The 24,677-nt window shown below is 38.1% G+C and overlaps 1 protein-coding gene across 1 annotated transcript in view; it reads right to left on the reverse strand.

Annotated features, from left to right (window-relative positions):
- The window catches only part of BCKDHB (branched chain keto acid dehydrogenase E1 subunit beta), a 236,875-nt gene that overhangs the window by 129,337 nt on the left and 82,861 nt on the right, over window positions 1-24,677 (reverse strand). Inside the window, exons 7-8 of the mRNA XM_065888499.1 lie at window positions 17,439-17,536; window positions 13,870-13,980 (exon numbers count right to left, since the gene is read on the reverse strand). Of these exons, the coding sequence (XP_065744571.1) occupies window positions 13,870-13,980; window positions 17,439-17,536 (209 nt within the window). The remainder of the gene's footprint in view (window positions 1-13,869; window positions 13,981-17,438; window positions 17,537-24,677) is intronic.

Consider the following 24,677-nt stretch of genomic DNA (forward strand, 5'->3'; position numbering starts at 1 on the left):
TTCTCATCAGACAAGATGACCTTGCCCTGCCTGCCTGCTTTCTCGGTGAGGTCAACCTACACCCAGAATAATTCCAAACTAAAAGCTGAGAATATCTGTATTACTCTTAAAGGAATTTAAGAGTAATACAGATTAAATTAAAGGAATTTAATTTTACCACAGATAATATTAAGTCTAAAAAAGATTTTTGAATCATTTCTTTAGGAGGTTTTTGATATTAGAAGCTGCTTATACTCACAAAAGAAATACATGTAATTTTTAGCATATAACTTAAAATAACCTTATAGTCTACCAACAGAAAACTATAAACGCTCTCAGTGATTAAACTCATGTTAATTAAATCAGTAATAATCTTAAACCTAAATAGCCTTGCACCGCCGGGGAGACATATAATTTTCATCTGGCCATATTCTTTGATTACATGTTGTCACTAAAAAGCTTATTTAGAGACTGAAAGTGAAGAGCAGAGAAACATTCCTAATTTGTTTTCAATCTAATAGATCATAGTTGTTCTAATATATACTTTATAGAAACCACTTGGGCTGCATTATAATATATGCTCTAGAATAAAAGTACTGTCATACTACTTATGTAGAACGATAACATAAAATATGCTTAATTTACAACGACAGAGCCAGGCCCCACTATGAAAACCTGGTGCTATTAACCATGAAATTTGGTTTAAGAGGGGCCTCTAGTGGTGATGGAAGGTACTAGCTCCCCTTCCCACCCACCCCCAACCCCACCCTTGGTAACGTCTTGTTCTCATTCATTCTCATATTCTCCCCTCTCCCTCACAAATGTAAAGCCTCAAGCAAAACAGCTAGTATTCAATCACCGAACTACTCAATCAAGTCCAAGAAATCAACTAAAAAGATGTACATAACTGGTAGTATTGCACCGTTGTGATTTCTCTAAGGGCAAATTCTCCAACTTTCCCATAAAACCAATTTAGAGCCATTCAGTGCAGAGTATAGACCTTAACATTACCTTGCTCGTGTTAGCCATCTTAATAAAAATGAAATCTATGGTAGTCTAAACCAACCTCATGACGATGAAAACAAACAAACACAGAATTAAGTAAGAATTAAAGTCATAAAATATACATTTTATGTTTATCTTCAGTGGTACTATGGATCTTCTAAACGTTTTGCACTATTCACAGTTACACTAATTAACGCCAGGTGCATACAAAGACTAAGCAAACTTGGTTCTTTATATATAAATTACTCACGTCCAAGTGACCAACATTTAACTCCTTCCCAGTTTCACTCCTACAATATCCCTTTCCTTTTTTATGGAAGGACCCTCTGCTCCCAAAACCCCTCCACACCCACTCCTCCCTGCCAGCCTTCCTACTGCCTTACCTTAATGAAGGGTCCCAATGAAGTCTTTTGAAGTAAGAATGGAAACAGTTAGGGTGAAAGGGTAGGAGGAAAGGATGGTAAATCTAGGGACCCTGAGCCCTCCCTCCTAACTATGGTCCCTCCCTCGTGCCCCAGCCGAATTACTTCTAGCTTCTATCTCACATTGTAGTAACACTGAGGCCCTGCCCTGCTCCTATGATAGCCTAACCCCCAAATACTCTGAGACTACAATTGCCTCAATATGTAGCCTAAGAACAACCATTTGTATCTCTGGGCACATCATCATCTTTTGCTACGTAATTTAGGTTTAAAAGAGAAAGGAGGGGGCTTCCCTGGTGGCGCAGTGGTTGAGAGTCCACCTACCGATGCAGGGGACACGGGTTCGTGCCCCGGTCCAGGAGGATCCCACGTGCCGTGGAGCAGCTGGGCCCGTGAGCCATGGCCACTGAGCCTGCGCGTCTGGAGCCTGTGCTCCGCAACAGGAGAGGCCACAACAGTAAGAGGCCCGCGTACCGCAAAAAAAAAAAAGAGAGAGAGAGAGAAAGGAGGGGTGAAAGCAAAAGAGAGAGAGGTGGAGAAAAGAGTGGAAGGGGTAGAGAAGAAGATTCTTTTTATATCAGGTCCTAACTTTGTTAAAAAAATTTTTTTTTAATTAAAAAAAAAGAACACCTCCCAAATAGATTATACTCAAAAAATTAGGTTATACTTGGGGGTAAGGGGAAGGCTTTGAGACACTTTCTTGTACCACAGTGCGTTTGAACAGAGAAAACTCCTGATCAGAAGCTGTGCCTAAGAGCTGGATGCAGAAGTCACAGGTCACTCCTGGGACCAGCAGGAAGGCCAAAGGGAACAGGCCCAGAATGACCTCTTCCAGCTCTAAATTCCATGACCATGACCCACCTGCAATGCGGACAAGGAAATGAGAAGAGAAGGCTTCTAGAAGAGCCCAAATTGATATCATAAGGTTTGAAGAGTGAAGCATGTGTTCTCAATTCATGAGAAAACTTTACAGGCCTTCCCTGGCCAATGTACATGTCTCGGTTACAAAGTCTGGTCATCTGGATCCCATGCACAGCTGCTGATAATGTGACAGCAAAAAATAGGATAAAAGAAAACTTAAATTTAAAAACCATAAAAATTAAGCACAAAAACATATCAATGAAATAAATAGCTAAATACCTCAATAAATGTAAATGTCAATATAGTATGACATCCAAGTTAAACTGGACTAAGTTTTTGTTTTGTTTTGTTTTCGTTTTCAGCTTTAATATTTTTTTAATTGAAGTATAGTTGATTTACACTGCTGTGTTAATTTCTGCTGTACAGCAAAGTGATTCAGTTATACATATATATATATATATATATATACATTCTTTTTTATATTCTTTTCCATTATGGTTTATTACAGGGTATTGAATATAGTTCCCTGTGCTCTACAGTAGGACCTTGTTGTTTATCCATTCTATATATACTAGCTTGCATCTGCTGACCCCAAACTCCCAATTCATCCCTCCCCCACTCCCTCCCCCTTGGCAACCACCAGTCTGTTCTCTATTGGACTAAGCTATTTTTAAAAGATGAAATTATATACATTATACTTTCCTTGAGAAAATATAAGTGAAAAAGCTTTAGAAATTTTGACATCCAAAAGGTTAAGAAGTTTTAAAAATGGCTACACAGAATAGTTTTCACCTATGTAGAAAAATTAATTACTGTAAGGACTCATTTCTCGGACACTACAGACGGCTGACGTTTACTGTAGTCAATTTCACTTTGACTTTTAGAATAGGTATATTGGTCCTACTTTAATAGAATTCAAATGAGTAATTTCTGTACACCATCAGGAAAAAAATTTATTAAAAAAATAAAACACAAGGTCAAACTAAAACTTAAGACTTAAAACAATGTTTCAACTTAGAATAAATTTGTGGATTTATTCATAGAGCAATACTCTAGGGTCACTTTTGAACTTTCGTATAAAGCATCAAGAGTAAGAAAAAGGCACCAAATTCAAAACATTTCAATATTACAACCATTTTCACAGCATATTGTCAAACTTTCTCTTGCTGATATTCCTAATAATTTTTCAACAAATTTTTATCGAACACCAAGCCTCCAGCTAGGCATTGTTTCAGGGACTAAGAATTCAACAGATAAAATCCCTGCCCTCACAAAATTTACCTTCTAATGGGGGAAGATCAACAATACAAAAATTACATAATATGTTAGATCGTGTTCATCTTTTTAGAGAAAAAGAAAGAAGAGGTGAAAAGGAGTCTTGGCAGGAAGGATGGGACTCAGTATTTATTATATAAGCTGGTCAGGGGAAGCCTTCAGGAGAAAATGATACTTGAGTGGTGACCTAACAGAATCACTTGGTTGAGAGTCAGCCAGGAGCATTTCCTGAAGGCTGGATGGGCAGAGGGGTGTGGAATGTGGTGAGATCCGGTGAATGCCTGTAGACCTTGGTTAGAAATTTGACTTTTCCACTGAGTTGAATGGGAAGCCATTGAGGCCTTTTGAGACTAGAAGGGATATTATGTGACTCATGTTTCAAAGGATCATCTCTGCCTATGGCAAGGATAGGACAGAAGCAGAGACAGTGGTTAGGAGGCTACAGCCAAAACCCAGGTGAGAAAGGCTAGTGGTTTGGACCAGGATCAAGGGTAATAGCAGTAGAAGTGGTGGTCAAATTTTGGACATATTGTGTAGACAAAGCCAGGAGGATCTGCTTTGGAATTGAATGTGGGAAAGCGGAGCAGGAGAGAGAGAGAAATCAAAGCCGCCAGGATGTAAAGGCAAAGAGCAAAGCCTTACTTATTTCAATAATTAGCATAATTTAATCTTCAATTAAAGTGTAAGAATGTCAAAATTAGGTGTCAATTTTCTCTTCTCTATCACCCACACCTTGTAAATGGTCGTTTCTTTCTTTTTTGCAGTGTTGAACGTAGCGTTCTAAGTTGAATGACAATATGATTCTTGAAATCTCGAGTTTCCTGCAAAGCCTGTCATTCTCTGGCCAAAATCAAGTTTTGTTTTGTTTTTTGTGGGCAGCTTCTCTGAATTTCCACTCATTAAAAAAGAATCTTCATCTCAAGCTGGACAGCAGCTCAAGGACTGTGCCTGGCCACTGCTTTGTTAGCTTGCAGTTCACTTCTAAATGCATTTTGAATGTGGTCTGTATCTCAGCAGGAAAGACCGTTCAAACCCACAACACTTAACCACTGTTCTTACCCCTGGGAAGGCTTGGGAAGAGCAGCTCTACCGCTCTTGGGATGAGAGGCCCTGCTTCTCCTCAGTGTGACAGCTGAGCTTTGTTAGGACAGCCCTGAATAACAAAAGAAACTCCCCCCCGGCCAGAGCTCACCAAGGCTCTCTCCCTGAGTCTACAGAAAGGTCCATTACAATACAAATTCAAGAAACTAATCAATGGGAACACAGTGCTTTTTTTTGTTATTTCATTCTTTTCTTTTTTTACTTTCTGTTGAAGATTAACATACACAAAAAAGCACACAAAATGAGTGTTCTGTTCAGTTTTCAAAAATTGAATCTGTATAACCAGCACTCAGAACAAGGAACTGTTACCAGCATCCCATACCCTTCAGGCCCCCTTCCAATTTATTAACCACCATATGACAATCACCTGACTCCTAACACCACAGATGGGTTTTGTCTATCTTTGTATGTTATATAAATAGAATCATACAGTATGTACTCGTTCGGGCCTAGCTTTTTTAAGTCACATTGTTTGTGAGGTGAATACACAGTGTTCCATTCAATTTGTAAGTCATTTATTGTCATTGCTGAAAATATCCTTATTATGTTTCATCCTCTGGCTGGTGTACATTTAGGTAGTTTACAGTGTGAGGCTATTAGAAATAGTGCTTCTATGAACATTCTTGAACTTATCTTTTGTACATTTCTGTTGGGTATATACACAGGAGTGGATTGCTGGGTAATAGGGTTCAGCCAGATAATGTCAAACAATTTTTTTTAATGGTTGTACCAATTTATATTCCCAATAGTAGTATATGAGAGATGGATTGTTCCACATCCTTGGCAACACTTGGTTCTGAGGGATATTTTTCATTTTAGCCAGAATGCTGTGTCTTTAGTGGTATCTCATTGTGGGAGATTTTTTTTTTTTTTTTTGCATGTCCTGATGTCTAAAGAAATTGAATAATTTGCCATATGTTTATCAGTCATTTGGATATATTCTTTCATGAAGTGCCTTTTCAGGACTTTTGCCCATATTTCTATTGGATGTCTGTTTTTTCCTTTTGATTGTAACAGTACTTTATATTTCTGAATACAAATTTCCATGAGTTTCTCCACATGTGTCGATTTAGTCTCTTACTGAGGCATTTTGTTGAGTAAATTCTTATTTTAATGAAGTCCAGTTTTATCAGGTTTTTTTTTAATGTTAACATTTCTGAGTTTTTGTTTTGTTTTTTCTAATTAAGAAATCTTTGACTGCACAGGATCATAAAGATATTCACCTATTCTCCTAAGAGCTTTTTCATTTTCTCTCTTACAATTAGATCTGCAATCCTCCTGGAACTGACATGTGTTTTACGGGTTAACATTATTTTCTGTGGTACCCAACTAAAACAGCATCATTTATGGAAAAGTCCATCTTGTCGTCTCTGAATTACAAAGTCACCTTTGTCCTGAATCAAATGACCAACAGATATATTTCTGTACTTTTTATTCTGCTCCATTGGTCTATATGTCCATTTTTATACCAATACAATGTTCTAATTCCTACAGCCCTGTGACACATCTTGCCTGTAACACATGTGATAATTAAGTCCTCTAGCTTTATTCATCTTCAAGACTGTAAGGCCAAGAAGAGCCAAGGCAATCAATTAACATGGTATGTGCTTCTATTTGTTTGGATCTTCTTTAATTTCTCTAAATATTTTGTTATTTTTCTGAATAAAGTTTCTCAACACACATCACTCCATTTCTTCCTAGGTGTTTGATTTTTTTGATGCTTTTTAAAATATTAACAATTTCTGAATTAATAATATTTCAAATATTATTTCCATTATTATCAATTTCAATTATTATCAATTTCTGTGGCTGGTATATAAAAATACAGTTGATTATTGTATACTGACCTTGTTTCCAGGGGCCTTGGTAAACTCATTTAATTCTAATAATCTGCCTGTAGATTCTACTGATCTTTCTTATATACACGTCATGCTATCTACGGATAAGTTTATTTCTTCCTTTTGAATCCATATGATTGTCATGTCTCTTGCCTTTAAGTATGAGAGCATCCTGGAGACTTCCCTGGTGGTCCAGTGGGTAAGACTCTGCACTTCCAAGGCAGGGGGCAGGGGTTCCATCCCTGGTTGGGGAACTAAGATCCCACATGCCGCACAGCACAGCCCAAAAAATTTTAAAAAAAACAAAAGCAGTCCTGATCTCAAGGGGAAAACTGTCAAAATTTCACTGGGAAATATTTCAGCCACAGGCTTTCTGTAGCTACTCAGAACTACAAGATAACCTATTCTTTATCAGATTAAATCTTGTTTATAAAACAAGATAAACGTACTCTTTATCAAGTTAATAGAATTCCCTTTCATTTCTAGGTTGCTAAGAAATTTTAACCATGAACGGATACTGACTTTTAACAAACGTTTTTATTAAAATAATAAGATAAGATTGCTTTTGCCATTTTCTGTTCAAGTAGGGAATTGTAGCAACCCCTTTGTGAACGTTTGTGATCATCGAACACCCCTTGCATATTTGGAATAAACCCTCATGTTGGCCTTTTCATATTGCTGGGTTTGACTTTCCAATATTTTGTTTCTGATTCTCCCATCTTTGTTCATAAGAAAAATGTGTCTATAATTTTGCTTTATGTACAATCCTAAACGGGTATGATATGAAGATTATGCTGGCCATATAAAAAGAATTTAGAAGTTTTCCCTCTGGTTCTACTGTCTGTGAAAGTTTGCTTAAGAATTGTGTTTTACAACATTGTAAATCAACTATACTTCAATCAAAAAACAAAAACAAAAAAAAACCGTGTTTAAAGAATTCATTAGTAAAGCCATATGGGCCTAGGGCTTGCCCCATACATGCTTGATAAAAATGGATTAAATTTCTTTGATCGCTGACAACTCTGGTTTCCGAATTCCTCTTTTAATAATTTTGAAAAATTTGTATTTTCCTAGGAATTTGTCCATTTCACCCAAAACTTAATTGTAAAATTATTCATAATGCCCTCTTATTACCTTTCTAATGTCTGTACACTCTGCTGTGATTTCCCCTTCTTTAGGGGGATAATTGTCATTTGTGTTTGACCTATTTTTTTCATTAGTCTTGTTAAAGATTTACCAAATGTATTACTCAAATAGTCTTGTTAAAAGTTTATCAAGTATGTTAATCTTTTCAAAGATCTAAAATTTACTTTATTAAATATCTCTATTACATATTTTCTGTTCACTGATTTCCACTCTTTATTACTTCATTTCTTTTATTTTTCTCTAGGTTTGATCTTCTTTCTGGAGATGGAAACTCAGATTGTTAATTTTTTTGTTATTATTTTTGTTTCCTAAATAAATGTATTTACAGCTATAAAGTTCCCTCTAAGCGTGACTTTAGCTAAATCCTTACACTTTATTTTTTTTAATCCTTACACTTTTTTTTTTTTTTAGAATATTTATTTATTTATTTATGGCTGTGTTGGGTCTTCATTTCTGTGCAAGGGCTTTCTCCAGTTGTGGCAAGCGGGGGCCACTCTTCATCGCGGTGGGCGGGCCTCTGACTATTGCGGCCTCTCTTGTTGTGGAGCACAGGCTCCAGACGCACAGGCTCACTAGTTGTGGCTCACGGGCCTAGTTGCTCCGCGGCATGTGGGATCTTCCCAGACCAGGCTCGAACCTGTGTCCCTTGCATTGGCAGGCAGATTCTCAATCACTGCGCCACCTGGGAAGCCCTAATCCTTACACTTTTCATAGGTAGTATCTTCATAACTATTCAGTTCAGTATCTTCTCTAATTTCTGTTGCAATTTCTTTTACAACCCATGGTTATTTAAACACAAATTATTTGGTTTGTAGGAAATTGGGGCTTTTCTGGTTGTCTTTTTTTTTTTTTTTTCCCTCAATTTCTAACTGAATTCTACTGTTGTCAGAGAACACTCTCTAAATGATTTCAAACTCTGAAATTTGTTAAGGTTATATTTATGTCCCAGCATCTGGTCAATTTTGACAAATGTTCTATATTCAAATGAAAAGAATGATTTCTTGAATAGCTGGGTGTACAGTCAGCACAAGTTTACTGACTCTTCGGATGTTGTCTTCTTGCTTGATCAGTCTTTAAGAGGGGTGTCAAAGTCTCCCACTCTGATTGTGGATATGTGTATCTCCTTTAAGTTTTGTGTTTTGCTTGTTTTGCTTTATGCATTTTGAAGATATGCTATTAAGGACATACAGATTTAAGGTTGTGACATCTTCATGATAGACTAATCCCTTTAGCATTATGAAATGTTTCTCTTTATTTCTAGTAATGCTCCTTGCCTTAAAGCTGTATTTGAAATTACTGATAGTATAACTATACCAACTTTATTTTTCCACCCCTTTCTAACTTTTCCGTGTCCTTATATTTAAAGTATGTCTCTTTTAATCTGCATGTTTGTCAGTATCATTTTTTAATGAAGTCTGACAATCTTAGGCTTTTACTAGGATTATTTAATTAACCTGTATTCAATCTAATTACATATATACCTGGATTTTTATCTGTCATCTCACTATCTGTTTTCTACTGACACACCTGTTTTTTGTACATACTTTTCTTTCTTTCTTTTGGTCTAACCAAATATTTCTATTAATCTACAGTTCCCTTTTTAACTTGCTAGATATATACTTTCACTATTATTTCAGCTGTCACTCTAGAGATTAGAACATGCATCCTTGACTTATTATAATCTAATACAAACTTTACACTAACAATCCTAGAACAACAGAATGTTTTAACTCCATGTAAGCCTATCCTGACTTTCTCCTAGGATCATTTTCCCCTCTGCGTAAAGAATTCCCTTGTAGTATTTCTTTTAGTGAAAATACATTGGTGGTAAATTCTCTCAATTTCCATTTGCCTAAAGTATTTACTTCACTTTAATTTTAAAAGGATGTCTTCTCTAGGTATAGAATTCTAGGTTGGCATCTCCGGCAATTTAAGATGCCATTCCATTGTGTGCGTAGGTGTGGTTTTCTTTGAATATATCCTTCTCAGAGGTCCACAAAGCATTCTGAATATAAGAGTTGGTTCTGAAATTTTCATGAGAAATATTTTTAGATATTGTTTCTGACCAATTCATTCTTTCTCCTCCTTCTATATTCAAATCGTATATAGGACAGCTCCTTTGACCAGATCCCAAATGTTTTTCATGCTCTTTTCTGTTTTAGTCTATTTTTTTCTTCCTTGTGCTTCAGTTTGGACATATTAACTTGCCTTCTAGTTCATTAATCATATCATCTACTAAGGCTAATATGTTTTTAAAAACAGCCATTGAGTTCTTATTGTAAAAAAAATGTTTGCTTCCACGTTTGATACACACACACACACACACACACACACACACTCCAATTCTCTAGAATAATTCTCCACCTTCTTACCACTTTTGTCCCTTTTTTCTCTATGTTCCTAAACATAATAATCTTAAAGTCCTTGTCTGCTAACTCCGATATCTGGATCACCTGAGTTTCTGCTTTCATTGGTTTGTTTTCTCTTGTTTTTGGTCAAATGGTCCTGTCTCTTTATATACTTAGTAACTTTTTTACTGAATGCTGATTGATAAGAGGTTCCTTGCCCTGCTGGTTGGATAGAGCAGAAGGTAAATTACATTAATTCCATAAGGAACTGAGAGGGGTAGAGGCTGCATGTGGGTTTGGGAAGATGTAATCTATTCTGATTTGCCTCTAATCAAAGACCTGACTCCACAGATCTCAACTGAGAGTATGATTGGGCTTTGTCATTTCAGCCTCAAGTGATGGCTTGGCTTTTCAGATATGTTCTGCTTAGCTCCCATCATACACAGCTTTAGAATTTGGCAAATATTGATATTTTGAGAGAGAGAGACCAACTGTGTGTTTAAGACCCTTCAAGTTTCCAATTCTGTGCTTCCAGCCCCATGAAACCAGGGTTCTATACACCTGGATTCTCAGCTTCTAGTGGAGACTCACTGGTGTCCCCAAGTAAAGAGTAGCTGCAGGTAAGTGTAAATTTACCACTCATTTCAGGCCTTTCCACTCTCATCACTGGTGTTCTTAAGCCACTCCACCCCTACCCACACCCCCAGGCCCCAGGGTAGTTCTCTGTCTCCTAAGCACCTTAAAACTCGAGAATTTCTGTTCTACTTTCCAGTGGCTTCCAGCCAGCTTAGGTCTTTAATATCGGGTTCAGAACTGAGTAGATAAACTGACTACGGGTTTTAGGCCCGTAGGTCTCCAATTTTGTAGCTCCCCTGAGCAATGATCAAAAACCCTGCTGCTTGGATGGACATGGATGGTATTATACTTAGTGAAATAAATCAGATAGAGAAAGACAAATACTGTATGGTATCACTTACATGTGGAATCTAGAAAATACAACAAACTAGTGAATATAACAAAAAAGAAACAGATTCACAGATATAGAGAACAAACTAGTGGTTACCAACAGGGAGAGGGAAGGAGGGAAGGGCAAGATAGGGGTGAAGGATTAAGAAGTACAAACTACTATGTATAAAATAAATAAGCTACAAGGATATATTGTACAGCACAGGGAATATAGCCAATATTTTATAACTTTAAATGGTATATGAACAATAAAATTTTGAATCACTGTGTTGTATACCTGCAACTAATATAATATTGTAAATCAACTATACCTCAATAAAAAAATAATTGGAATAAAAACCACTGCTGCTCTCTCTGTCCCCAAGCAACTGTTCAGGCTTATAACTTTCAAACAATGCTTCAAAGCTTAAGAAAAAGTACGACTATATTCCACAGTCCTTTTACTATGCACAGTATGCTAATACATATGTTAAATAAATTATTTTTAACTTTTTTTTTTTAAGAAGATGTTGGGGGTAGGAGTTTATTTATTTATTTATGCTGTGTTGGGTCTTCATTTCTGTGCGAGGGCTTTCTCTAGTTGTGGCAAGCGGGGGCCACTCTTCATCGCGGTGCGTGGGCCTCTCACTATCGCGGCCTCTCTTGTTGCGGAACACAGGCTCCAGACGCGCACGGGCCTAGTTGCTCCGCGGCATGTGGGATCCTCCCAGGCCAGGGCCCGAACCCGTGTCCCCTGCATTAGCAGGCAGATTCTCAACCACTGCACCACCAGGGAAGCCCTATTTTTACCTTTAATAGGCTTTTCATGATTAGGTATTCCAAAAGATGCATTTTGGTGTTGAGTTTAACATGTAATGAATAAAGCTGAGGGATCTAATTTTGTCATAAGACAAAAATAACCAATAAAACACAGCACTAACTGAAAGAGATAATAAACATAAATCTTGAATACTATAGAATTCAAGAAGATAAAGAAAAGCTGAATCATAGTTAAACAAACAAACAAAAAATCCCATTTTTAATATCAGTGTTTGCCTATAGGGCCCTAGAAGATGCCAAGTATCAAAAATGTTCTCTTTTGATACATGAAAAGAAAACCAAAGATGTACCATGATCAACAATGAAGAGAGGCACAAATATACCCAAAGTAATCAAGAAATGACAAACTGGCTTTCACTGACATAACTGGAGGGTCATCAGCTAGAAAAATAACATGATGAAAGCACCCCAACAGGAAACTAAACTAGTGATGCAAACAAGTCAGAGGTTTGCTGCATCACTTTCTCATTCAGGAGAGGCTTTTGGTCTCCTCTTTCATCTTCACCAGTCATACAGAGCCCTAAGGAACAGGGTCTACATTCCAGGATCATATAAAGATGCTACCAGTAGATTTAATAAAGGGTGAGGGCAGGCAGGTGCCCATAGAAACAAACTGATATAAATACAAGTAATTTCCCACTTCCTTCTTCCTCTACTTCTCCTCACTTTACTTTCATGGTTACCAACTGCAGTATTATTATATTTGTGTTTTACCATAAGCTGCTACAAATTTTTTTGAATGTATAATGTATATAAATACGAGTACTTGTCCTGACCATACATCAGTACCCTCCACTGCACCATGACAAAGCATCGTATCCTCACGCAAAAGCACAATTCACATTATGAATACGAACCCCAAGTAGGGGAGACATGGTGCAGACAAGAAACCTGCTCTGGGGCAAAGGCTATCAGTCCCAGTTTAACCATAATTTGGAACATCTGGCTATTGGAAAGGAAACGCAATGTCTGACTTGATTTGAAAATGCCTGCAAAAAGCGTTATTTCATGCAGTTATAAATAGTTCAACCTGAAACACTGCTCTTAATTATGGAAACTACGAACATAAGGACTTAGAATATTGTTGAAACCATTTGTAACCATCTCAAGCGTTTAGACAGTGTCCAGTAAGTCTACAGAACATTTACTATAACAAATCTTAAATCTTCCTCTAAATTATGAGGATCTTTACCTAAAACACCCTATGCTACACAGCAGAAACTGCAGGTTATTTTTATGTAATAACCTAAGAAACAGCCTGTAAAAGCTACAAAAATGCCAAAGCTCTTGAAGATAATAAATGTGCAATACTCTAGGTCTTATGGCTCATTTGCTGTAAAAATAGATCAAGGAAAAGTACATGCAATGTTACCTAAACTTTAGTAGATAAGACCATCACATACACAAAAAAGAACTTAACTTTCCTTATGTACCAATTTGGTAATAGATGCACTTCAATTTACCTAGACACTAATATGAAAGGTATCAGCTATAGCCAAGTAAATGAGAACTAAACTATATTCTTGAGAGGGGACTATGTGAATCCTATTAATAGTAAGAAAAAGACCAATCTAAACAGGCCAAAGTTCAAGAGACGATTTAGATAGAAAACTGTAAATCAGAGCAGCCAGAATCCCCCAACGTAACATGAAACTGTGATTCACAGTATTTTTAAAAAAACAATCCATCTCCATCTCTTTTGGAGAAGGGACAAATGAGAATTCAGCCTAATTATTTAGCTGGCTATATTCAACCTAGCTTATTGAACCATAACCAATAAGAAGTTTAAAAACACAGGTGATTTCAACATCCCTGATATACTCTCATCTCCACTGGTGCATTATTCACACAAGTCAACGTGAGCTGGCTGCATGAAGGACAGAGAGTTGTAATATTTTAAACAGAGAACTATGGGAGGAAAAAAACCTGAAGTGATTTGTTTCCTTGAGCATTAAGCTCATACATTTCTTTCAGGGTGTAAATTTTAAAGTTTTAATATCAGTGGAAAAGCCTAATGAAGCTCACAATCTTATAACAATTCTTTGCAAAGAGCCAACAAATTTGGCCCCAGATTTTGAGGAAGTGACACTATCAACACTATATTCATACCTTGCAAACTGTATCCACATCCCAAGGTATTATAGTCCTCAGATCAATGACCTCACAAGACACTCCAAGCTTCTCGTGAGCCATGGAAGCCACCTCTCGGATCACATGAACCTGAAATAAAAAGGGAAATATGCAGAGGATGACTAAAGAAAAAAAGTTAGTTGAATTCTGACATCCTTAATAGAGACGGTGTTTAAAGTTAGAGGAACTGATTTGCAAGAAGAATTTCTTTTAGACATGTTGAACACCATATTCCAACCAAATAATCAAATATAGATGTCTAGAAAACAGCTGGAAAGAGGTTCTTTGAGAAAAGGAGAGCAGTCATTGCCAGAGATACTGATTCCAAAGATATCAACACATAGAAGGTTAATAAAGTCACAGGAGTAGGTTGAGTTTCTAGAAAAAGTATACAGAAGGAGAAGTAAAGGGCAAAAATCTTGGGACCCTGTACATGACCAACATTTAAGAGGAAAGTAGAGGAAGAGGAGCTGAAGAAAAAGAGGAAGAGGGAGAGAAGGAGGAGGAAGAGGAAGAGAGAGAAGGAGAAGGAGTAGGAGGGAGGGGTAGGGTGAGGCGGGAGGAGAAGAAGAGGAGGAAGGGGAAGAAGAAGAAGGAGGAGAAGAAGAAGAAGCAGAAGAAGGAGAAGAAGAAGGAGAAGGAGAAGAAGAAGAAGAAGAAGAGGAGGAGGAAGAGGAAGAAGAAGGAGGAGGAGGAGGAGAAGAAGAAGAGGAAGAGGAAGAGGAAGAAGAAGGAGAAGAAGAGGAGGAAGAGGAAGGAAAAGGAGAAGAAGAAGAAGAAGAGGAAGAGGAAGAAGAAGGAGAAGAATAAAAGGAAGAAGAGGAGGAAGAAGAAGATGAAGAAGAAGGAGAAGGAAAAGGAGAAGAAGAGGAATAGGAAGAGGAAGAAGAAGAAGAGGAAGAAGAAGGAGGAGAAGAAGAAGAAGGAGAAGGAGAACAGTTAAAAGAAACAGAAAGAAAATCAGAAGACAATATATCCAGAAGCTAAAGAAAGGTTTCATAGAGATAGTAGCCAGCCAGTGTCACATACCATAACAATATGAGGTAAGGACTGGATTTAGCAATTAGAAGGTTAGCAATGTTAGCAGAAATAGTTTTAACTACTGGGAACAGAACTCATAAGGTAAATGAGTTAAAAAAATAATAATAATAACATAAGGAAGTGAAGGAATTAAATACAGGTAGTAGGAAATAGTTGTTTAAGTTTAGTGATAAAAGAAAGGAGGGAGATACACTTATTTAAGGGGAAAGTAGGATAGAGAAAAGGTATTTTTAAAATAGATAAGAGAGACACACTTTTTTATTTTATTTTTTTAACATCTTTATTGGAATATAATTGCTTTACAATGTTATGTTAGTTTCTGCTGTATAACAAAGTGAATCAGCTATATGTATACATACATTGCCATATCCCCTCCCTGTTGTGTCTCCCTCCCACCCTCCCTATCCCAGCCCTCTAGGTGGTCGGTCACAAAGCACCGAGCTGATCTCCCTGTGTGAAGCAGCTGCTTCCCACTAGCTATCTATTTTACATTTGGTAGGACACACTTTTTTAAATAAGTAAGAGGGACATGGAAAGGAGAAACTGTAGATGCAGGAGAGAGGGACCAGCTAATGAATCACAGTCCTGGAGAAGAAGAAATGGAATACATTCTGAAACAGATTTGGAGAAGTAACTGTGAATAACAGACACTTCTTGGAAGACAAAAGGGCTAGAGGCAAGGATTGGCAGCAGAAGTGGTAAGTGTGAAGGAAAAGCGAGCTGGGGGAATTAGTGTCTAATACACTCTAACTTCCCTATTAAAAAGGAAGACAAGGACACATGCTGAGAGTGGGACACATGCTGAGCCTTTTTTTTCTTCCTTTAAAAATTTTTATTGGAATATAGTTTATTTGAGAGTGGGCTTTTTAAAAGGGACTCAAGGAGAGCAGAAAAGTTTTGCAAAAACCACCGTGGGCACCATCATCGGATGTGACTCTCCAGGCAGTATGATTATCCCACTGGAGGTGAGAAACTGCAAAGACTACAGATCTCCAAGCCAAAAATCAAATGGAGAAGAGTGTAGGAGGTTGTGGGATTGCAAATGATTTTCATTATCTTCTTTATATTATGTGGTGTTAAATTTTCTAAAATAAGCAAGTATTTCTTTTACACAGAAAAAAGAAAAACTGACCATTTCTTTAAAAGAAGGAGAGATAGAAGTCTATGGCTAGAGAAAGAGTCCTGAGCTTAAAAGTCTGAAAGCAGAGTGATATGATAATAAGCTCTGGGGAAAACTGAAATAGATCTTCAGTTCAATTGATAAGATAAAGGTATGGAATAGTGAGGCTAGACCACTGGTGGGTCCATGTAGCCAGCAAAGTAATCATGAGAGATGGCAGCAGAGGGGATGAAAAACATCATTAATCATTGGGGAAATGCAAATCAAAACCACAGTGAGATACTACCTCACACCTGTCAGCATGGCTATCACCAAAAAGAGCACAAATAACAAATGTTGGCAAGGATGTGGAGAAAAGGAATCCTCCTACACTGTTGGTGGGAGTGTAAATAGGTGCAGCCACTGTGGAAAACAATATGGAGGCTTTGTAAAAGACTAAAAATAGAGCTACCACATGACCCAGCAATTCCACTCCTGGGTATATGTCCAAAAACAGAAACAAAAACACTAACTGGAAAAGATACATGCACCCCAACGTTCATAGCAGCATTATTTACAAGTGCCAAGGTATGGAAGCAAACTAAGTGTCCATCAACAGATGAATGGATAAAGAATATGTGGTGTATACATACACACACACACACACACACACACACACACACACACACACACACACAATGGAATACTACTCAGCCATAAAAAAGAATGAAACTTTGCCATGTGCAGCAACATGGATAGACTTGGAGGGCATTGTGCAAAGTGAAATAAGTCAGACAGAAAAAGACAAATACTGTAGGATATCACGTATATGTGGAATCTAAAAAATACAACAAACCAGTGAACAAAACAAAAAGGAAGAAGACTCACAGATACAGAGAACAAACTAGTGGTTACCAGTGGGGAAAGGGAAGGGAAGAGGGGCAATAAAAGGATGGGGGATAAATAAAGGAGGGGTTATAATGGGATTATATGAAATCATGTGTGTGAAAGTTTTGTAAACTGTAAAAGCACTACAGAATGTAAAGAATCTTCCATTCAGTAAAACAATAACAATGGCAAAAAAAAAAAATAAGAAGATGGTATGTCAAAAGCAGCAACAAGTAGTGAGAATACGTAATGTGTGCTTCAAAAGAACGTGTCCTTAATACGTTTTTGTAAACTCTCTACATATTTTTAATGGCTTCACCATATGCATGGAAATTTTAATACGACTGAAAAGGCATCTCAACTTCAGTCAGAAATCAGTACCAGATACAGATGTAGCATCAAACAAGACTTAAATTCGAGATATAAGGAAGACATTTTCTATGCTTCATAGAATCAGAATTAAAACTGAGGGCTTCCAAACACAAGATGGACATTACCAGTTGCTATAACGGTTACTGACCTGAGTGCCCCAGGCAACTAGAGTGACATCACTCCCTTCTTGGATGACTTCGGCCTGGGACAGTGGGATGTTGTATGGTTCTATGGGAACCTGCTCCACTGAATACAAAACAAGGAAAAAAATGCAAGGTTAATTATTTTTTCACATGTGACATTTGTGCATAAAAGAATATAAGAACCTCATTGTGGCAAAGCTTTATTGTGTTTATTCTTCCCCCAAATTCCATAAGTTATTTTTAAAAGAAATAGCATTCATTATATGACATTACTACACAGATGAAAAACTACCATCAAATCAGCTATCTTGGAACAGAAAAAGGACTTCAGGAAAAAACTAAGAAAATCTTAATAATCTTGGGCATTAGACAATAATAATGTAACAACACTGGTTCATTAACTGTAACAAGTGTACCATACTAACATAAGACGTTAATAAAAGAGGTTCTTATAGTACCATAGTATTTACTATCGAAGAAAACTGGGGTATAATGGACCTGTGCAATTCAAACATAGACATATGTAAATCTTGTTTTCTTTCCACAAACATAATCACGCTGCACACATTATTTAGAACCTTCTATAATCTCCTTTCTCCACTTAGCAATACATCTTGGTCATGTTTTCATATCAAAAGTATAGTTTTTTAAACCATATTTGTAAGTAAAAACTATCACATTTAATGGTGCTGTTATCAGTGATATGGTAGAAAATTTTATTCCTTGTATTTTTGTGTATTTCCAATCCAATGACCTTTCTATAACCAGTGCCAGCGGGAGATGAATAAGCTTTAAGTCATGTATATGTTTAAATAAAATAAAATTAATTAAGTAACAAAATGGTAAAACCTATAAAACTACTTTTGTGGGTAAACCTAAACACAGATGACAATTAAGCCAAGAAACCTGACACATAGCTGTTAGAAAACATATAAGGGGCTTCCCTGGTGGTCCAGTGGAAACAACAACAAAAACAAAAATGTACAGTCTAACCTCAAGAAAACATTAAAAGCATTTTTTTTAAGTTTTTTCGTGCAGCACACAAACTATGTTGACTCAGATACTTCCAACTATCTAAACCAGGAGTGGGCAAGTCAACTTTTGTAAACAATGTTTTATTGGCATACAACCTCATCCATTCATTTACATATTATCTGTGGCTGTCCTTGCCCTTCAACAGCAGAGCTGAGTAGTTGTAAGAGACAGCATAGCCTATAAACCTAAAATATTTACTATCTGTCCCTTTACAGAAAATGTTTCCCAACCTCAATTCTAAACAGTGCATTCAGAGGTTAATTCCAGCCCGTTCACTGATGGCTGAAATCCAGTATTAGATGGATGGATGGATGGACCAATAGATATATGGATGGATGGACAAAGGAACTGACAAATAGGAAGACAGACATATTCAACTGGAATAACACATTTTACTTAGCAGTTCTCAGCTGCTAAACCAAAGTGATGGTCAAGAACAACGCTGATAGCAAGCATGCCAAATGTAGCACGCATGCTCTTTGCAAGTCTTTCTCCAAGCAGCAAGATCTGCACACTGAAAGACAAGGCTTGAAGCCGGTACACACTCCGCCTTGCTTGTGAGTCAGTGGCCACCATTCAGGAGGCTTGTCGTTCCTGCCTTGTGTTATAAATCAGTTGCCAGCTGGTAATTAGCAAACCCCTGGAACACATCGCTCTAAGGGCTGGCGCACCAAAAGAAATGGCTTGGCATCTTGGCCCACATCCTTTGAAAAACTGTCAGTGAGTGAGTAACTGCTTCATTGTATTCAATAAATTACCCAGAATAAGAAGACGTCACTACCTTAATAATTAATTAAGGGACAACATGGCCAACAAAGCTAGTCCTCCACAAAAAAAAAAAAAAAAAAAAAAAAGCATGCCAAGAACGAGATTCAAGAAGAGTCTTATATTTAAACGAAACCAAAAAATCACCCCGTAGCTTTGCATAAATTTAATCCTGAGAGGAGGAAAATAAAAGTACCATTTTATGGATTAACGACCTAAACGTAAGACTGGAAAACATAAAGCTTCCAGAAGAGAACATAGGCCAAACACTCTTTGACATAAATCAGAATATTTTCTTGGATCTGTCTCCTCAGGCAAAAGAAATAAAAGCAAAAATAAACAGATGAGACCTAATTAAATTAAAAGCTTTTGCACAGCAGAGGAAACCACTGACAAAATGAAAAGAAAATTTACTAAATGGAAGAAAATATTTGCAAATAATATGACCAATAAGGGGTTAATATCCAAAATATATAAACAGCTCATACAACTCAATAACAAAAGAAAACCAACTGATTAAAAAATGGGCAGAAGACCTGAATAGACATGTTTCCAAAGAAGATATACAGATGGGCAACAGGCACATGAAAAGATGCCCAACATTGCTAATCATCAGGGATATACAAGTCAAAACCACAATGAGATATCACCACACACCTGTCAGAATAGCTATCGTCAAAAAGAACACAAATAACAAATACTGGCAAGGATGTGGAGAGAAGGGAACCCTTCTACACTGTTGGTGGGAATGTAAACTGGTACAGCCACTATGGAAAACAGTATGGAGGTTTTGCAAAAGACTAAAAATAGAACTACCATATGACCCAGCAATTCCACTCCTGGGTCTATATCCAAAAACACCCAAACAAACAAAAACACTAATTTGAAAAGACAGAAGAGATACATGCACCCCAATGTTCATAGCAGAATTATTTATAATTGCCAAGATATGGAAGTAACTTAAGACTTCATCAACAGATGAATGGATAAAAAATACTATGGTATATATATACACAATGGAATACTACTCAGCCATAAAAAATAATGAAATTTTGCCATTTGTAGCAACATGGATAGACTTGGAGGGCATTGTGCTAAGTGAAATAAGTCAGACAGAGAAAGGCAAATACTGTAGGATATTACTTATATGTGGAATCTAAAAAATACAATAAACTAGTGGATAAAAAAAAAGAAGCAGACTCACCAATAGAGGACAAACTAGTGGTTATCAGGGGGGAGAGGGGCAATACGGGGGAAGGGGAAAAAGGGTTATTATGGGATTATATGAAATCGTGTGTGTGAAACTTCTGAAATGTGTAAAGCATTACAGAATTTAAAATAACTTTCATTCAGTTAAAAAAGTTTAAATAAAAGTCTACAAATAACAAATGCTGGTGAGGGTGTGGAGAAAAGGGAACCCTTGTGCAGTGTTGGTGGGAACGTAAATTAGTGCAGCCACTATGGAAAACAGTACAGAGGCTCCTCAAAAAACTAAAAACAGAACTACCATATAATCCAGCAATTCCATTCCTGGGTTTATATTCAAAGAAAATGAAAAGACTAATTTGGAAAGATACATGCACCCCTATGTTCAGAGCAGCATTTTAATATATGCATTTATTTAAACTTGGCAAACAGGCCACCTAGGGAGCAAGCTCTAATTCCCAGGTACATTTTTGTTTTGTTAACTTAAAAGATATTTATTCCAAGAGCAGCTTATTATCAAATAGTCATTCCTACATCATGTATAATGTTTTATGAAAGAGAGCAGGTAAAAGGAGTTACATAATGAAACTTCAGGAGCTGAAGGGCCTCTGTGCAGTCATAGTACGGATTCCTGTTTTCACAGCAGTGGGGCTCACTGAGCCACTCCATTTTACCACATGCTGATTACATTCTAATCTTAGCACTAATGAGCATCCCATAGAGAAACTCTTCAGCATCAGCGACGTTGAAAAAAATGTGTGGCTTTAAAGAGAGAGAGCTTTCCAAGGCCAAAATAAAAAAGATGTAATTTTTTGCTCAAAAATCAGACAAGATAGATTTTTAAATATATATATTGTAAGTTCCACAGATATGCTTCCTTTGTAATTGCAAGTGCACTTATATTCATATTACATAGACACTGACAGACTCATGGCATGAATTAGCTCATGCTTGGCCCCTTTTATTTCCCATTCTCTTCCTCTTTTTCCTTCCAATTCTCTTCTAATTTGTTGTACTGCTTACAAGTCATCTGAAACACATTTTGAAAATACAGCAGAGTGTATAAATTATATATATTTATAATATCAATATATATGTATAATATGTACTATGTATAATATATATTATTCATTTAATAGTCACTGTGTACCCGGCATATGCAGACATCATGCAAGAGGCTAGACTATGAAATGAAAAAGGCAGTTCCTGCCCTTAAGAAGCACACACTCAACTGGGAGTTAAAAAGATGGAAAGATGATCAGCAAACAAATAAAAACATGATGTAGCAGTGAGGACGAACCGTTCTAGGAAAGACAGAGGGAAGCAACAACCTGACTGTAAGATCGAGATGTCTTCACCACCAACAAGGGAACAACTGGTAGGGGTCTTAGAGATGAAGAAGTACTTAACACAAGAGAAAATAAAGGAGGTCTTTCATGTAGAAAGAAGAGGTGTGTACAAAGAAATGGGGGTGTGAAATTTGTGTGTGTGTGTGTATGTATCTGTGTGTACACATCTATAAACATGTGTAAACACAGATCTATATGATGTTTCAGGTCAAGGTGAATACTGAAACCTTTGAATTATATTCCCAAGCCCCTTGAAAGAACTTTCCAATGCCTTCTGATTTAATATACTAGTAACTGGTGTAGAAAGAATCAGCTAGAGAATAACAACTCACTCTTGATGATTTAAGTTTCCCTGTGAGGCACAGTACTACCGTTACAGAGATAATAGGGTCATTTCTCTGCCCTGGCACTAATCCAAAGTAATGCTCGTTTCCTCATAGATGTCAAGCTCAGTAGGGCTTTATCATGTTTCATTATACATGATGCTGTGATAAAGCATAAATGTTCTTTTTAAAAAGAAAGTGTATTTCTAAATTACTTCACGCTGCTTTATTACTAAGAGCAGATTCCACACCTGAGGAAGCCTTGCTCATTGGCCAGAATTTACAGTCTAATGGGGCGGGGTGGGCAAATTCACCCACGGAAGAGCCCAGTCCCAGCCCTGTCTCTGCATCTAATTTGCTGATCTCCGACATCATATTACTTCTGTGCCCCAGGCTCCCACTTGTAAACTGTGGAAAGCAGCCTGTGTCTACCTGCCAAATTACAGGAGCAGACGGAGGACACATTAAGTTCATTGCTATAGATGTTCTTTCAGTCCTTAGGAAGAAAACAGGTTTACAGTTTAAAATAATTCAATGGTTCAGTCATTAAGACTATAAATGTTCACTTCAGGAACATTCTTATTCCTATTACCATTTCCTGTATTTAACCATAAATTAATCTCTATGTTACAATGGTTATTTTACTGAATACTCCTTTCAACTTTGAAGGTACTAACTATGGTCATACTTTTGGGTAATTTTCACTTCTATGCTAACAATTACTTTTAACACTGATGTTAGAGATAAGAATATATGAACAAGAAAACTTAATGCAGTTTCTTCTAGAAATCACTTTAAAATTACTCGCCAAGGAGAGCTTCAAGATGGCGGAAGAGTAAGACATGGATATCGTCTTCCTCCCCACAGATACACCAGAAATACAACTACACGTGGAACAACTCCTACAGAACACCTACTGAACGCTGGCAGAAGACCTCAGACCTCCCAAAAGGCAAGAAACCCCCCCACGTACCTGGGTAGGGCAAAAGAAAAAAGAATAAACAGAGACAAAAGAATAGGGACCGTACCTGCACCAGTGGGAGGGAGCCGTAAAGGAGGAAAGGTTTCCACACGCTAGGAAGCCCCTTCGAGGGCGGAGACTGCGGGTGGCGGAGGGGGCAAGCTTCGGGGCGGCGGCGGAGAGCACAGCAACAGCGGTGCGGAGGGAAAAGCAGAGAGATTGCTGCACAGAGGATCGGTGCCGACCGGCACTCACCAGCCCGAGAGGCTTGTCTGCTCACCCGCCGGGGCGGGCGGGGCTGGGAGCTGAGGCTCAGGCTTCGGTCAGAGCGCAGGGAGAGGACTGGGGTTGGCGGCGTGAACACAGCCTGAAGGGAGTTAGTGCACCACGGCTGGCCGGGAGGGAGTCCAGGGAAAAGTCTGGACCTGCCAAAGAGGCAAGAGACTTTTTCTTCCCTCTTTGTTTCCTGGTGCGCGAGGAGAGGGGATTAAGAACGCTGCTTAAAGGAGTTCCAGAGACGGGCGCGAGCCGCGGCTAAAAGCGCGGACCCCAGAGACGGGCACGAGACGCTAAGGCTGCTGCTGCCGCCGCCAAGAAGCCTGTGTGCGAGCACAGGTCACTATCCACACCTCCCCTCCCGGGAGCCTGTGCAGCCCGCCACTGCCAGGGTCCCGGGATCCAGGGACAACTTCCCCGGGAGAACGCACGACGTGCCTCAGGCTGGTGCAACGTCACGCTGGCCTCTGCCGCCGCAGGCCCGCCCCGCACGCCGTGCCCCTCCCTCCCCCCGGACTGACTGAGCCAGAGCCCCCGAATCAGCGGCTCCTTTAGCCCCGTTCTGTCTGAGTGGGGAACAGATGCCCTCAGGTGACCTACACTCAAAGGCGGGGCCAAATCCAAAGCTGAACCCCGGGAGCTGTGCGAACAATGAAGAGAAAGGGAAATCACTCCCAGCAGCCTCAGGAGCAGCGGATTAAAGCTCCACAATCAACTTGATGTACCCTGCATCTGTGGAATACCTGAATAGACAACAAATCATCCCAAATTGAGGAGTGGACTTTGGGAGCAATGCTATATATTTTTTTTTCCTTTTTCTCTTTTTGTGAGTGTGTATGTGTATGCTTCTGTGTGTGATTTTGTCTGTATAGCTTTGCTTTTAATTTGTCCTAGGGTTCTCTCTGTCCGTTTTCTTTTTATTCAAAAAATTTTTTTCTTAATAATTTTTATTTTTTATTTTAATAACTTTATTTTCTTTTATTTTCTTTTGTTTTATTTTATCTTATCTTTTGCTTTCTTTCTTTCTCTTTTTCTCCCTTTTATTCTGAGCTGTGTGGATGAAAGGCTCTTGGTGCTCCAGCCAGGCGTCAGGGCTGTGCCACTGAGGTGGGAAGGCAAGTTTACGACACCGGACCACAAGAGACCTCCCAGCTCCACGTAATATCAAACAGTGAAAATCTCCCAGAGATCTCCATCTCAACACCAAGACCCAGCTTCACTCAACGACCAGCAAGCTACAGTGCGGGACACCCTATGCCAAACAACTAGCAAGACAGGAACAAAAGCCCATCCATTACCACAGAGGCTGCCTAAAATCATAAGGCCACA

The sequence above is a fragment of the Phocoena phocoena genome, chromosome 12, assembly GCF_963924675.1.
Source record: "Phocoena phocoena chromosome 12, mPhoPho1.1, whole genome shotgun sequence".
NCBI lineage: Eukaryota > Metazoa > Chordata > Mammalia > Artiodactyla > Phocoenidae > Phocoena > Phocoena phocoena.